General features: G+C 54.0%; 1 protein-coding gene across 8 annotated transcripts in view; it reads left to right on the top strand.

Annotated features, from left to right (window-relative positions):
- Positions 1-16,564, top strand: part of SPNS3 (SPNS lysolipid transporter 3, sphingosine-1-phosphate (putative)) — an 88,180-nt gene that overhangs the window by 50,668 nt on the left and 20,948 nt on the right. For all 8 annotated transcript variants that reach the window (XM_070482546.1, XM_070482548.1, XM_070482547.1 and 5 more), the window contains exons 3-8: positions 2,551-2,687; positions 3,225-3,376; positions 4,079-4,145; positions 4,886-5,034; positions 5,868-6,020; positions 12,996-13,185. In XM_070482546.1, the coding sequence (XP_070338647.1) occupies positions 2,551-2,687; positions 3,225-3,376; positions 4,079-4,145; positions 4,886-5,034; positions 5,868-6,020; positions 12,996-13,185 (848 nt within the window). The remainder of the gene's footprint in view (positions 1-2,550; positions 2,688-3,224; positions 3,377-4,078; positions 4,146-4,885; positions 5,035-5,867; positions 6,021-12,995; positions 13,186-16,564) is intronic.

The following is a 16,564-nucleotide window of genomic DNA, read 5'->3' as shown; positions in this document are numbered from 1 at the left end:
TTTGGGAGTGGGTGAAGGGGAGCGCCATCTTTGCAGAGGAACCCCGAAAAGATGCGTGGGCAGGGCAGTGGGGCTGGAGGCCTGATGACCAGGCTCGTCTCTGGTGACCGCAGGTGAGTCTTTCCACGTTTCTGGGGCCTGTGCAATGGCCCCAAGACCCATCCTGCAGAATGGAGGAAACCAATGATGAAGACAGGGGCTGGCTGAGCTATAAGAGCAGGGTAGGGGTGAAGGGAAGCAGTGGTCAGACCCCCGCCCATGGGACAGAGAGGCTGCTGGAGTTTCGTAACTGAGTAAGAATATTTACAATGAACACTGATGTGGCCCTTGCCGTGTGCCAGGCAGGGTTCGAAGTGCTTTATAATATTAAGCCACTTAATCTTCGTAACAATCCCATGAGGCAGGTATAATTCTTATGCCCATTTTACAGATGGGGAGCCTGAGACACAGAGAGGCTGTGGGGCTTGCTGAAGGTCACCCAGCTAGTAAGCGACAGAGCTGGGCTTCAGATCCAGGCAGCTGCCTGTAGAGTCCTTCTCTTACCTCAAGCTCCTTGATCACTCCCACCTTGTCGCAGAAATGATTTGAATTTAGAGAGGCTGGGAATGAAGGCTTGCCTGCCTTCTCCTTGGGGGCAGGGCTCTCCTTCCCAGAGCATCTGGGAAGGTTTAAGGTGTTTGTATCCTGTAAAGGACCCTTGCCCCAAATCTCATAAAAGTATGAGAAGATTTGAGGAAATATTTTTATAACCTTTGTGTAAAGAAGATATGCATTAACAAGGCACGGAACAACCTCCCTAGAGGAAGAGTAATAAATTTGACGACATCAGAGCTAAACTGCCTTGTATAATGGCGACTGAAACTTAAACGCAAGGAGTAATAATAACGGATAACATTTATGAGGCATTTATATAAAGCCAGTCACTGCCTTTTATAGACTTTATTATATTTAATTTACTCAATAACCTTGTGAGGGAAGTACTATCTCATTGTACAGTTGATGAGAGGAGAACAGAAAAGTTAAGGAATTTGCCTAAGGTCACACAGCTAGGAAGTGGTGGGCTCAGGATATGAGCCCAGGTTGTTTGGTCCCAGAATTTGCATTTTAAATCCTTAAAACAAATGTAAAGGACGGGGAGAAATTATTTCCCAACAACAAAGAGGCCAATAGGAAAATGAGCAGAGGATGCGAACCTAGGAAGGGCTGCTGAGCCTCGCTGGGAACAAGGACAATGCAGATTAAAACATCAGTGAGACATCATTTGTTTTTCAATCATTAGATGAGCAACAATCATACAATGGATCATATCAAGTGTCAGCAAGGGTGCTGGCGACACTTGCTTCTATGCAAGTGTAAACTGATACAGCCTTTTCCAAGGCCTCGTTTGCCAGTAGCTATTAAAATTTTAAATGCTGTTGACACCAAAGACCATTCTCTGTGGAGTATTAGATGGAACCATATTAAATTGCTGTTTTTGTAGGTCAAAACTGGCCTAATTTCTGCAATTGCATATGGCTCAACCCAACACTAAAGCGGGTCAGGGGAGAGCGGGAGGGGCTGGAAACTGAGCCAGGACGAATCTGGATGCTCATTAGGCTCAGGAAATGTCAATCATCTGTGCTCAATGAATGGCGACTCAGGCACTGGGCGGGGCCCTCCAGAGCCTGAGGCCCTGGGGTGGTGGGACCCGGTGGAGGGGGGGTCCAGGCTTTCCCTGCCACCTGCTCTGGGAGGCGGCGGACATACCCTCCTCGGAGGGCGGAGGTGATGTCATTTAGTGAACAGAAACAGTGAGGGTACTGATCCCTGTGGCATCGTCATGCAAATCTGTGGCAGTTTCTTTGTCTTCACAGAATAATAAACGTCTTCATTAATCCGGTCACCGATTTATAAGGGTTTCCTTTTAAAAATGGGATAAATGCAACTGACAACGTCAGGGGAATGCTGTACCTACTTAGGAAAACCAAGGCGTTTCCAGGTTCCAGGATTCGCTGTGCTAATTCTAAACCCTGCTCATCTGCTCAAAGCAGGCCCTGGCAGACCTCCCCTCCCTGCTCCACCCCCAGCCCCAGCAGGGGTGTGAGAGCAAAATCAGACCAGTCCCAACACCAGGCTCACAGTGGGCAGGATGCTCTTACAGACAGGGCACTGGCAGGCACTGAGTACTGGCAGCCCCATGCCAGGCTCCATGTTCACTTCTGTCTCACCTTTACACAGCCTCGGAGGGCCTGTTGACTTCTCCAGTGTTGGGGTGATGCTCAGAGAGGTGGAGTTAGTAACCTAAGGCCGCACAGTGAGCAGGGAGCAGAGATGGGATTTGAGCCTGGGCCCAGCCCCCCACTCCCCACTTCCCAGTCCCCTGAGTCTGGGCAGTGGGTTACGTTAGGGAGGAACTGAGGGTTCACCTTATCTTCTCCTCCTTCTGGCCTTGACTCACTGTCAGGGTGCAAGATTGTGGCCTCTGAGCCAGGCCCTTTCTGCGGGCCTGCCGGCCGTCTGCCCGCCCTCCGTTGTGGGGGGATGCAGGCTGCCCCTCACTGTCTCCCCCAGTCTTCATCAGCTGCCTGCTGCTGTCTGCACCCGTGTTTGGCTACCTGGGCGACCGACACAGCCGCAAAGCCACGCTGAGCTTTGGGATCCTGCTCTGGTCTGGAGCAGGCCTCTCCGGCTCCTTCGTCTCCCCCCGGGTAGGTGCCCTCACCCCTGCACAGGGCCCAGGGGACCTTCCCCCACCTGCTTCCTCCCTGATCCAGTCCCATCAGAGCTGGGTGCAGCTGCTTCTGCTCCGTTCCAGTCTCCAGGCTGGCTCAGGGGTTGCCTTCCAGGGCTGAGAGCGGAGCTCCTTAGACTTTCTTAACGGGAACCTTCCTCTCTTACACCTCCCGCTGCTGCCCGTGGCTTCATTTCTGCCCAGCTGTCCTGGGGTGGGGGTGGGGCTAACAGCTACTGTCTGGGGGACCTGGCCTGGTTTGCAAAGGCGATGCCCAGGGAGAGGGCTCCTTGGGCATGGGGACAGGCAGAGGCTGCAGGCGCCATCAGGGGGCACCCGTGTGGTTTGGGGAATCTGGGATGGGTGGATATGAGGTGTTTGTAGCCCGGATGCCCTCTTCCTCCCGTGGGGGCATGTGTCCCCAGGTGCCCTTGGCCCCTCTGACAAGTCCTCAGGTCCCTTGCTCCCTGAGTGATTTCTGGAACTCACCATGGTCTTGTGCCTGCTTGCCCAGTATTCCTGGCTCTTCTTCCTGTCCCGGGGAGTCGTGGGCACTGGCACAGCCAGTTACTCCACCATCGCGCCCACCATCCTGGGCGACCTCTTCGTGAGGGACCAGCGGACCCGGGTGCTGGCCATCTTCTACATCTTTATCCCTGTTGGAAGGTTGGTATCACCCTGGATCCACTTCCCTGGATGGTAAACTGAGGCCCAAAGGAGTCAGAACAGAAGGTGGGCTGGGGTTAGGAGACGTCAGACCAGGAGGACTGGGGTCTGACTCCCAACTCTACCCCTTCCTTACCGTGTCACTTTGCCTCTCTGTGCCTCGGTTTCCTCATTTGTAAATGGGGGCAACAACACCCACTGACAGGCTATGTGAGGATTAGAGATGATAAAGATGTTCCCTGCGTGTTAGTGGACTCCGGGGAGGGTGAGAAAGAGCAGCGTGGCAGCGCGGCCCACTCAGGGAGGGCCGGCTCCGGGAGGTGAGGCAGGGAAGTGTGTCGGGGCCGGCCGCGCGCCCGCACGGGGTAGGACACAGTGGGATTTGCAGTCAGGCCTCTGAGCTCTGACGCACGTTTCCTGAAATCGCCTGACTCAAGCAGGGCTGAGCGTAGGGAAGGGGGCTGGGGTCCTCGGATAGGGAGACAGTGGACAGTGGTGCCGAGGATGGGCCAGGAGCCAGAGGTCACCAGTGACTTGACCAAGGTCAGTGGACATCTGGGCCTCACGTGGCTCACTTTTCCCAGTGAAAGTGCTACGGGCTTCAGAGGGCCAGCTCCCTGGGGTGGGGGCACCCTGGCTCAGGCTGGCCTTGGGCCTGCCTCCCTCCCCTCACTGCCCACGTCCCCTGCTCCTCTGTTGCAGTGGCCTGGGCTATGTGCTGGGGTCGGCGGTCACGGAGCTGACAGGGAACTGGCATTGGGCCCTCCGAGTGAGTCTGGCTTCCTTTCTTCTCTCTGCTTTCCCCCTGGGCCAGCAGGGACTTTCCAGCCTCGAGTGGCCTTAGCCACTTGGCACAGTACCCAGCACCATGTGGGGATGGGAGTGGTCAGAGGTCGGCAGCTTCAGACATTCAGGGCTTAATGTGCAACGTGGACGATGGAAGCCGTGGCCCCGGCTTCAAATCTCGGCTGCTCAGTTTGCTGGCTGTGTGACCTCACGCAAGTCACCTCCCTCTTTGGATCCTCACTTGGCCTGTCTGTAAAGTGAGGGAAGTAAATGCTACCTTCTGGAATCTTGAGGATTAATGAGACAAGGGGTGGAAAGATGCCAGGGCAGGGCTGATGGGGCAGGAGGACGCCTGGGCTGGGAGAAAGGACAGTTATGGAGGCAGCACGTGCTGGATAGTTGGGTCTCCAGTGCTCAACCATGTCGGGCTCGTTGATCCCAAGAGAATGGAGTCTGTGCTGGACAGATAGGTATTAAATCCAGCCCCCAGGGGACCCCATGCCCCGTGTACTCTCAGGGGTGAGGGGGTGAGAAACAGTTGTAGGTCAAGCTTTGTGGATAACCAACACCCAGGAAATGAGCCGTGCCCCCGCCCCCCCGCCACCCACCCAAGGGAGCAGAGCATCCCAAGAGCCTGCACCGCAGAGTTCAGTCACGCCCCCCGGGATCTCCGGGGGCGCAGGAGTGTGTGGCCCTGAGTTTCCTGGGCCCTCATGTCCCCAGGTCATGCCCTGCCTGGAAGCCGTGGCCTTGATCCTGCTCATCGTGCTGGTTCCAGACCCGCCCCGGGGAGCTGCTGAGAAGCAGGGGGCTATGGCCATGGGGGGCCAGAGGAGCAGCTGGTGTGAGGACGTCAGATACCTGGGCAGAAAGTGAGTGTCTCTGCTCCTCCCTGTATACCACCGGAAACCCCTCTGTTGGCCCCGCATCACTGACCTCCCTTTCTCCACCTCCAGGGAGACCTCCCTGAGGGTCCAAACCTTCACACCCCTCTTCCTCTCCTGAGCTCCCACTCACCAATGGAGATGCCCTCCCTCCCTTGGAGGCCCCCTCTGCCTGGCCATGTGATGGAATATGGGCCGGGAGGGAGGGAGGGAGCGAGGGAAGGAGGCGTCTTGGCTCTGCCCTGCCTTATCCCTGAGTGACCTGAGACTTGGAGCCTCACTTCCCTCATTTATTCAATGGACATAATTCTCCAGCCTTGCCGGCTTCTCAGGGTCGTGGGGACTATGCCGGGAATTAATCACTCCCTTCTCCAAGTCCCGTGGGAGGGTATCTGTGCTCTCTCCCAGGCCTGGGTGGGGAGGCAGACGGGAGTCAACTGCACGCCCAGGTCTCATGATTTACTGAAATGTGGGGCACAGACAGGACCCCACTCTATCCTGGAGCCATGAGACCGTGGAGGGCACTCGGAGGAAGGTGGGGGCAGCAGGCACAGCTTCCTAGGAGCAGTGATGTTGCGTTTGGACCTTTCAGGAGGGCAAGAGTTGGTTCTGCAGGGAGTGGGGAGGAAGGCACAGCATGAGCAAAGGTGTGGAGGTGGGACGTGCAGGTTCTCAGAGAATGTCGGGAGGGTCTGGAGCCTGGGGCCTGCCTGAGCGCCCAGTGACCGGAGTGCCCAGGACGGGGCAGGGAGAGACAGGAGCAGACAGGCCCCGCAGCCCCAGCCCTCTCCCTGCCTCAGCCAGGGCGCTTTCTCTTGCAGCTGGAGTTTTGTGTGGTCAACCCTTGGCGTGACAGCCATGGCCTTTGTGACTGGAGCTCTGGGCTTCTGGGTTCCCAAGTTTCTGTTCGAGGCCCGTGTGGTGCATGGGCTGCAGCCGCCCTGCCTCCAGGAGCCGTGCAGCAGCCAGGACAGGTGAGAGGCCTCTGGGAGCCCTGGACACCCGTCCTGGGTCGGTGGAGGGTCTTGGTGGGGAAGTCCTCAGCATGTTCCGAGCCCCCAGACTCTGTGTCTCTGGGCACACAGTGCTCTGTGATGACACCAGGCTTGGGCCCCGGTTGTCAGGCAGGAGGCCTTGTTCTGGCTCTGGTCGACCTGCTGTTGTTCTGGGCAGCCGCAGGCATTTCCCTTGTCTTCTCTGGGCCCCAGTCCCTGTCTTCCCACTCTTGGGGCTGCTGTGGGGTCCAGAGGGCACTAGAGAGGGGTGAGGCTTCTGTGGAGCCCGTGGGACGATGGGAGTCTTAGGCAGCCTTCCTTCGGAGGGACCCATGGTGTCTTCTGTGAGGTCAGCCCATTTTACAGAGGGCAAATTGAGGCTGGGGGATTTCACACCTGTATTCACTCATTCTCTGTCTCGTTGGGGGCCCTGAGCATCCTGGGGAAACTGCTGGGGGTTGGGTACGGTGGAGAACAGAGCCACACGCAAGGAGGCACTCTGGCCTCAGGGCATGCCCCCCTCCCCGCCCTGCTCCCCCTGCTGTGCCCCTGTCTGCACCACCTTTGACCCCAGTCTCCAAGGACTCCATGACCTCCTGATCGATCGATCGAGAGGGCACATCCTCATGCTCTCTTACCTGCTTTCTCCTCCTCCTCGAAACCCTCCATCCTGGTTTCCTCCTCTCTGCTGGATGTTCTTCGGTCTCCTGTGGTCCCCTGCTCCTCGCTGATGCTGCCCCCTGGGCTCCTCGAGTTCCTGGGGCCCCTGCTCTTCACCGGAGCCCCGTGTTCCCTGAGACTTCAGTGACACCAACTCTCCACTGGCTGCCTCCTTCTCCCCAGCCTCCCCTCTTGCCTCCCCCTCAATCCCTGATGCCCAGAGAGAGCTTCATGTAATTTCCAGAATATCCCACGCCCTCTCACTGATCTATGCCTTTGCCCAAGCTATGCCGTCCACCCATAGCTCCCTTCCTTTTTCTCGTTGTTACTTCTTAAGCTTTAACTTTAGTTCAGGCCTTCTGCTAAGCATTTTCATGATAAACTCTCTGAGGTTTTGTAATAATAAACTCTATTATTCCTGTATAACAAATGAGGAAGATGAAAGATCAGAGTGGTTAAGTGACTTGTTCAAGGTCACACAGCTAACAAGTAGCAGAGCCAGGACTCAAACCCCTCTGACTCCAAAGCTGGTGCTCCTGAGCCGCATGTCCTGTTGCCCCTGGGGACGGCCTGTGCCTGTGAATTGACGTGAACATCTCCCCACTGAGCTGGGAGTGGCTTTCTGGCACAGGCTTTCTGGCACACGGCACTCAGGGAAAGCATCCAGTGAATGCAGGAATGAATGCATCGAATGAGATTGTGATGTCTGTCTCGGCTCTACAGCTAGATTCTTATCTCTTGGGAGGCAAGACTGAGTCCTAAAAGTCCCACAGCAGCTTGAAAAAATGGGAAAAGAAACAGGACTTAAGTCCACGTCAGGCCTTAAGTGGCTGTGTCCTCCTGGGCAAGTCACTTCCCCTTTTCTTAGCTTCAGCCTCTTCCTCTAACTCAATTTGTGTAACAAATGATCACACACCCTGTAGGTTAAAATAATGGAAATTAATTTTCTCATAGTTCTGGAGGCCTGAAGTCCAGAATGGTTTCACTGGGGCAAACTCAAGTCCAGCAGGACCACACCCGCCTCGAGGCTCCAGGGGAGCCTCTGCCAGCCTCTTCCAGCTTCTGCTGGCTGCTGGCATTCCTTGGCTTGTGGCTGCATCACTCCAGCCTCTACATCCACGGTCCCACTGCCTTCTCCTCTGCCTCACCTCTCCCTCTGCCTCCCTCTTATAGGGACACTCGTGACTGCGTTCACGGCCCATGTGAACAATGGAGAATAATCTCCCCATCTCAAGAACCCCAATTTAATCACACCCACAGGGTCTATTTCCCCTGTGAGGTGACACAGGTTCTAGAGAGTGGGGCGTAGACATCTTGGGGGGCTATTTGAGCCTACTGCAGAGCGGGTAGAAGGTCCCAGTGTTGGGGTTCTGCACAGACCTCAGCTATTAATACACTCTCCTTGCTTAGGATAAGCCCCAAGGTGAGGGCGGGGCAGGGATGGGAAGGAGCAGGACGCAGGATTCCAGCTCCGCCAGAGGGAGAACTTCCAACTCTCGGAGCTGGCCCAAATGGGACTGGCTGCCTGAGGGGGAGTAGTGAGCTTCCTACCCTTGGGGGCATGTAAGAAGGAGTTGGACAGCTGCTTGCCAGGGCCCCTTGTGCAGAGGATCAGTGTAAAACTTGCAGGCTTTTTTTTTTTTTAATTGAGGTAACATTGGTTTATAACATTGTATAAATTTCAGATGGACATCATCATATTTTGACTTCTGTATAGACTACATTGTGTTCACCACCAGAAGTCTAGTTGCCATCTGTCACCGTAAAAGTGTCCCCCTTCACCCCTTTCACCCTCCTCCCACCCCCCTTCCCCTCTGGTAACCACTAATCTGTTCTCCTTATCTGTGTGTTTCTTTGTCTTCCACGTATAAGTGAGATCAGACGTGTTTGTCTTTTTCTTACTTGTTTTCTGTAACTAATACACTCAAGGTCCATCCATGTTGTTGCAAATGACAAGATTTCATCATTTTTTTGTGGCTGAGTAGTATTCCATTGTACACACATACCACATCTTCTTAATCCAATGATGGGCACTTAGGTTGCTTCCAAGTCTTGACTATTACGAATAATGCTGCAGTGAACACAAGGGGTGCATTTATCTTTCGAATTAGCATTTTCATGTTCTTTGGATAAACACTTAGAAGTGGAATAGCTGGATCACATGGTAGATCTATTTTTAATTTTTTGACAAATTTCCATACTGTTTTCTATAGTGGCAGCAGCACCAGTCTGCATTCCCACCAGCAGAGTACCAGGGTTCCTTTTTCTCCACATCCTCTCCAACACTTGTTATTTCTTGTCTTTTTAATAATAGCCATTCTAACGGGCGTGAGGTGATACGTCATTGTGGTTTTGACTTGTATTTTCCTAATAATTAGTGATGCTGAACATCTTTTCGTGTGCCTGTTGGCCATCTGTGTATCTTCTTTGGAAAGATGTCTATTCGGATCCTTTTTTATTTTATTTTATTTTATTTTTAAAGATTTTATTTTTTTTCCTTTTTCTCCCCAAAGCCCCCCAGTACATAGCTGTATATTCTTCGTTGTGGGTCCTTCTAGTTGTGGCATGTGGGATGCTGCCTCAGCGTGGTTTGATGAGCAGTGCCATGTCCGCGCCCAGGATTCAAACCAACAAAACACTGGGCCGCCTGCACTTAACTTAACCACTCGGCCACGGGGCCAGCCCCATCCTTTTTTATTTTTTAATCAAGTAGTTTGTGTTTTTTTTGTTGTTGAATTGTATGAGTTCTTTATTTATTTTAGATATTAATACCTTATCAGATATACAATTTGCAAATATCTTCTCCCAACTGGTAGATTGCCTTTTTGTTTTGTTGATGGTTTCCTTTACAGGGTGGAAGCTTTTTAGTTTGATGTAGTCCCGTTTGTTTATTTTTTTCTTTTGTTTCCCTTGTCTGAGAAAATATATCCAAAAAGAAATTAAGAGCCATGTCAAAAAGCGTACCGCCTATTTTTCTAGAAGTTTCATGGTTTCAGGTCTTAACATTCAAGTCTTTAATCCATTTTGAGTTGATTTTTCTGCGTGGTGTAAGATAATGGTCTACCTTCATTCTTTTGCATGTGGCTGTCCAGTTTTCCCACCACCATTTATTGGAGAGACTCTCCTTTCTCCATTGTATATTCTTGGTTCTCTTGTTGAAAATTAGCTGTCCATAGATGTGTGGGTTTATTTCTGGGCTCTCGATTCTGTTGCATTGATCTGTGTGTCTGTCTTTGTGCCAGTACCATGCTGTTTTGGTTACTATAGCTTTGTAGTATATTTTGAAATCAGGGAGTGTGATACCCCCAGCTTTGTTCTTTTTCCTCAGAATTCCTTTGGCTATTCAGGGTCTTTTGCTGTTTTGTATAAATTTTAGGATTCTTTGTTCTATTTCTGTGAAAAATGTCATTGGAACTTTGATAGACATTGCATCAAATCTGTAGATTGCTTTAGGTAATGTAGGCATTTTAACGATGTTAATTCTGCTAATCCAAGAGCAGGGAATATCTTTCCATTGCCTTGTATCTTCTTTGATTTCTTTCAACAATGTTTTATAGTTTTCAGTGTACAGGTCTTTCACTACTTGGTTAGATTTATTCCTAGGTATTTTATTCTTTTTGTTGCAATTGTAAATGGAATTGTATTCTTGAGTTCTCCTTCTGCTACTTCGTTGTTAGTGTATAGAAATGCAACTGATTTTTTCTATGTTGATTTTGTACCCTACAACTTTACTGTATTCATTGATTGTTTCTAACAGTTTTTTGGTGGATTCTTTTGGATTTTCTATATATAGAATCGTGTCACCCACAAATAGTGACAGTTTTACTTCTTCCTTTCCAATTTGGATCCCTTTAATTTGTCTTTTTTTCTCCCCAAACCCCGCCCCCCCCCCCCCCCCCCCCCCCCCCCCCCCCCCGCAGTACATAGTTGTATATTCTAGTTGTCGGTCCTTCTAGTTGTGGCATGTGGGATGCTGCCTCAGCGTGGCCTAATGAGCGGTCTCATGTCTGCACCCAGGATCCAAAACGGTGAAACCCTGGGCCGCCAAAGCTGAGCTCTTGAATTTAACCACTCGGCTACGGGGCCGGCCCCAATTTCTCTGTCTTGACTGATTGCTTGAACTAGCAGGCTTTTAAGGACCCTCTTAGCTCTGAGAGTCTGACTGTGGGAAGGCCCGTGGGGGTGACAGGACTTGATGGCCGGGTATCTTCTGGCCACACCTCCTGCTCAGGAGCCGGTGGGGGCCCTGTCTACACTGCCAGTCTGAATAATCAACCCTAAGCCCCCCCAAGGTTTTGAGAACCTGCCAAGGCCAGCTTAGCCCAGGACTGGGAGGCGGATAGCATTCATCCAGGATTCAGGGTCACTTGACTGGGCTGAGCTGGAGTCTTGCACAGCTTGGAAGGCTGGGAGCACCTTTAAGCTGCCTAAGGACACACATGCTTTGTCTGGTGGGCAGAGGGCCAGAAGGCCCTGGATCTGCCAGTGAGGGGCTGTGTGACCCCAGGCAGGTCCCTGCCCTCTCTGGGCTCTACACTCTCCCCTATAAAGCAAGAGGATGGGGCAGGGGAACAAACTTGTTAGTCCTCAGCCTGTGGGATGGACGTTTCAGAGAAGTTATTTCGAGGAAAGGTGGGCTCTTGTGACACTCAATTTGTCAGTAACCATAGTCTTGCATCTGTCATCTTCTTCCATCTTGGTGGGAGCCATGGAGGTAATAGCAGGGCACCTGGCCATGCTACACTTCCAGAAATGTTTGGGTTTGGGAGGGGATCCTGGCCAGGTGGAGAAGAGGGGGTGGGGGCAGCAGTGCTACAGGCCAAGGGAAGAGAGCGGGCCACGGTGAGGAAGCCACAAGGCATAGGGTGAGTTTAGAGAATTCCCACTATTTGTGTCGTCCCCGCGGATGGCAGGGAGCCACTGAGGGGCTGGAGAGGTCCTGGTTGCATCCGTGCTCCCCAGAGTTCGTGCTAGTCGGTCGCAGCATCCCTTTGAACTCCTTTAGAAGGAGGCCTGGGAGAGCCGGCTGGACCAGAAGAGTGAAGATGTATATTCAAATCCTGGCTCTGTCACTTACCAGCTGGGGAATCTTGGCCTTAATCTTTCTCAACCTTGCCATCTTCTTCCGTCTACCTGGGAATTCTGGGATGGATCAATGAGCTCATTTGCTCCACATAAATCTCTTGTGTTCCAGGCTCTATGCTCCTAGCACTGAGTCAGGAAAGTCAACCAAACCTGGTCTCTGTCCTCCAGGAATTCACAGGCTAGTGATTGACCTTGATGATAGAGACACAGAAGGTGCTATAGGAACAGAAAGGAGTAGAGGAATCGGCAAAGGGACAGGGGAAGACATCTCCAAAGAGGGGATATTTGTGATGGGTCTTGAAGGATGAGTAGGAGTTCACTAGGTGGAAAAACTAGTGAAGGGTGTCCAGATAGAGAAATAAAAGTATGAAGTGGGGACAACAACCAGTCTGGGGTCAGAGGAGGATGGAGCTGGGGGTTGAGGTCAGCCCGTGTCAGATCATGAAGGGCCGTGTACACCGCAATGACTTGGCACCAAATCTGGTGGGTGTTTGAAAGCCGGTGGAGAATTTTAGGCAGGGGGTGGACAGGGGCATGGCCAAGTCTGTATTTTAGAAAGTACCCTCTGGAGACCTCTGTGGAGGTTTTCCTGGAGGGACAGGTTTCCACAGGAGGGAGCTGTAAGCAGGGCCGAGTGCAGCTGAGTGGGTCTAGGAGCAGGTGGGGGAGGGAGTGAGTTAGGAGGGGCTGCCTGAGAAGTGTCCAAAGACAGAGAGCGGGAGGATGGGATTCGAGGAGGGAGGGTGTGTGCAATGCCAGATGAAGCCTGGGGGGATCCTAGGAGCTCGGTAAGTTAATGTCACTTGCCTCCATTCCCATTAGGATTGGTGGCTAGAAGGTGAGGTGGTTGGAGCGAGTGGGACCATAGAGTTAAGATTTCTGAGTGGGACGGTTTTGGGTGGTGAGAGGTTGGAGAAGATTGCTGGAGAGGAGGCAGGCTGGGAACTGGGGTGCTGGGGTGCTGGGCAGATCACCCACATGGCCGGTGGCCTCCCCAGGATGAGACGGGGAAGGGGATGGGGGAGGGCAGGAGGGGCACATGGTCCTTGGTCAGAGTCCCGAGGACCCAGGAGCACTGGTTAGGAGGGAGGGGAAGGGGCCCACGGCCGCATTCCCTGTAGGCAGCAGATCATGCAGCAGGGGTGGGTGGCTGGACCCCCATCCTGATCCCACCCGGCTGACCAGCCCCTCTCTGCTCTTTCCCATCAGCCTGATTTTTGGGGCACTGACTGTTGTGACGGGCATCGTTGGGGTCGTCCTGGGAGCAGAGGTTTCGAGGAGTTACAAGAGAGTCAACCCACGGGCTGAGCCCCTCATCTGTGCCTCCAGCCTGCTCGCCGCAGCCCCCTGCCTCTACCTGGCTCTGGTCCTGGCCCCAATCACCTTCCCATTCTCCTATGTAAGTGGGGGTCCCTGTGGTGGTGGGGCGGGGCGGGAACTCCTGTTCATACAGGGTTACGCTGTGCCAGGTCCTTAGGTACATTGTGTATACCATCTTCTAGGTGCGGCTTCTTATCCCCATTTTACAGATGAGTAAACTGAGGCTTACCAAGCGTTACACAGCTAGGAAGGGGCAGAACAGGGAGAGCGTAAGCCTTTCTGACTCTGAAGTGTGCCCTCTAAGTTCCTGGTTAATGCTTTGATTGGAGATAACGGGACTCATTTACTCCCAGGACATATTGCGAGCCCGAGATGAAATAGGGTGACTCTCCTCAGGTTACAGATGAGGAAAGCGAGGCCCAGCTTGGTCATAGTTGGTGCAGACACTGCTTTAAAGGTGACCATCATGATAATATCACGTCTTCCAGATCCGTATCCTGTCACCTCCCTTCATGCACCTCACACTCTGGCTGTACCAACGACAGGCGCTCACCCCCCCAGCCTTTGGTTGTGTCCATTCCTTCTGCCATGGCCACCATTTCCCTCTTTTGTGCATCCTGACATCCTTCTCCTTCCGCAAGATCCAGCTCAAAGGCCACCTCCTCCAAAAGCCTTTCCAGATTACTCCATCCTCGCGTCAGAATTCGTTCCTGCCTGGGCTCTGCTTGTGTTTGGGTCCCCTCGGGCACCTTGGTGTATGGGTGGGGCTGTGTCCATAGACAGAGAGCCTGAAGGGCAGGGATGAGATCCCGTGAATCTCTGTGTGCACCAGCGTCCCTGGCTCCCCAGAGCCCCAGCCCTGCCTGTCCCACCGAATGGGAAGGGGCCACTGATCCTGGGAAGATGGCACTAGCCCAGCTCTGGCTAGATGGGCCCCAGTGCCGCCACCACCCCCTCCCTGGTTCCAAGGTCCTGGGGACCCACCACAGCAGACGCGGATGCCCTTGCGTGTGTGTGCGGGGTTCGTTGAGCAGGCTGGACTTGGAAAGAAAATCAGTAACAGCTTTCGTTCTCCTGCTGGCTTGGGTGGGTCTCCCACCCATGGCCAGGTCCCATAGCTTTTCCAGTCACACTCACGAACTAAAAAGCCTGGTCCCATTTAAACCAAAACTTTGGTTCTACTTCCAAATAAAGCTTCTATCCAGGCCCAGAAAACTGCGTTGGGGAGGGGGGAGCTCTAGTTGGTTCGATTCTTCTTGTTCCATCTCCATCCCTCATCCCGACACCACCCTCCCTGGAGCTCCTGACCCCTCCAGGGCTGGGCAGGCGAGGATGACTGGAAATGAGCCAAGTATCACTCGTGTCCGGAATTGTTTTTGTTGACTGTCGGTGCCCTGCGTTTGGCAGATGCCCAGATGCTGGCTGACTCCTCTCTTGGGGGCACTTTTGTGGATTTTTCTGGCCCCCGGCCCTGGCTTTTGCATTGTCCAATTCCCTGAGGCAGGTGACATCGGCACCTCTGTCCTCTCACTGCTCCCCTCCTCTCCCCTTCAGGCGTTGCCCTTCCAACACCTTCTTGCTGGACCCTGTTGCCCTGGGCGGGCACCTGTGGGCCTCCCTCTCGTGACCCTCAAGCCAGTCTCCCCTTGGTGTCCCTTTGACACCCGAATGAGCTCGGGAGGTGCGGCCACTCCTGCTTCTGCCCTCATGCATCCTCATGCTCCCAGGTGACAAGCTTTGAGATACCGCGAGGACACCCTTTGTGGACACCCCCCAGGTGGCCCTGGCGCAGGAGGGTCAGCATTTCTCAAAGGTCCAGCCACGGAGAAAGGCCAGGCTCCTTCCTGGCATGCACTGTCCTCTCTGTGGGTGGGTTGCCTGAAGCCCCTCCCTTGGCTTTCTCGCTCTTCAAATAAATCCTCCCCAGGTCTCTTCTCTGTGAGCTGGGAAACACACAGGACAGTTTCGTTTCTCTCTCCAAGCCCTCGGGGTGTGTCTGGTGCCTCTCTGAGGGTGTGGGCGCCTCTCACCCGAGTCCTCAGCCTTGGCTGGGCGTCAGCTGTGCTTCCTGCAGAATGAAGTCCTGTTAGCACTCCCCTCTGCACCTGCTCTTCTTTAGTTCTTCTGACTTCCCTCGTGGTGAAGGGTTTTTCTCATCCCCACTTGACAGATTGGGAAACTGAGGCCCAGAGACAGCAACAGACAAAACTCAAACTCAGCCCCGGAGACTCCAAGGTCTGTGTCCTTCATGCCTTACTGACCCTTGTCACCCCCATGGGAGAGAAACAGAGCCAGGCATACACTAGGCGCTAATAAGTGCCTTAATGCTTATTGGCTGAGGGAGCAGAAGAGTGACTGGGACCATCGTCTCCAGCCGGTGGGGGCTAGAGGGGCCTGACCTTGCAGGCGGACTGAGGCCCAGGCAGATGGAGGCCCCATCAAAGGCTGCCCCTGCCTTGGCTGGGGCTGCGGACCCCCTGCCAGCTCTGCTTCTGCCACTATCTTGGTTGGCTCTGGGAGGCAGCTCCTTGGCTATGTTTTGGGGACACAGCTGTCCCCCCTCTGCAGCCTGGCGCATCTCCAGAGCAGGATGGCTCATCTAGAAGTGACATTGCGCTCTGGCTGGCAAAGCCAGCTGGAGAAACTCTGCTCTAGGCCTGCCCCGGGGGGTGAGGGGCTGAGGGGCAGGAAGGCGGGCAGGGCCAGGATGCTGGGAAGCCGCTCCCTCCCTGTGGCTCGTGTTTGGGCCTGGCGTGATACCCAGCGGCGCTGACTCCCCACGGCCAGGACTCCAGCCTTCCAGACGTGGGGCGGTTCCTTCCGGCCCTCCTGACTGGATCCCTACCTCCATGCTCTGAGGTCCGCCTGGATGTTCCGACTCGAGATCCAGGTTCCGGATCCTCCCCCCTGCCTACACCAATGCCAGCCATTAAACCGTAGCACCTCCCAACCTGCCCACTTCTCTCGGGCCCCCTCTCCTGTCCTGGCTCGCGCCTGGCCTTCTTTCTCCAGACTGCTCCGGGAGCCACCTCCCTGGTCTCCTTGTCTTCCTGCTCACCCATCATGATCTGTTCTTCCCACACCGCCAGAGGGATGCCATGGACCTGCCCTGCTCAAAAGCCTTGCGTGGCTCCTTGGTGCCTCTGGAACTAAGTCCAGCTCCTCATCCTGGCATTCAAAGCCCCTCACGAACTGCCCTGACCACCTGAGTAGGCTTATCCCCCAGGTAGTCCTGCCGTGTGGGTCTCCTCCTGATTCCCAGGACATGCCCCATGCTTCCCACACCCAGGCGCTCCCTCTGTTCCCTCTTCCCCCACCCCTTGTCCTTCAGCCCAAATCATTTTGGGCCTTCAAGGGCCAGCTGGAACACCACGTCTCTGCGGAGCCTTCTCTGATTGCTGGGTCTGACAGCCTCTCCATCCTCCGTTCTCCTCAGCGCTGTCTTCCTCGGGGCGTGG

This window comes from Equus asinus, chromosome 13 (assembly GCF_041296235.1).
Source record: "Equus asinus isolate D_3611 breed Donkey chromosome 13, EquAss-T2T_v2, whole genome shotgun sequence".
Classification (NCBI taxonomy): domain Eukaryota; kingdom Metazoa; phylum Chordata; class Mammalia; order Perissodactyla; family Equidae; genus Equus; species Equus asinus.
The sequence above is the reverse complement of the archived record's forward strand: the minus strand, read 5'-3'. Positions and strand labels throughout refer to the sequence as shown.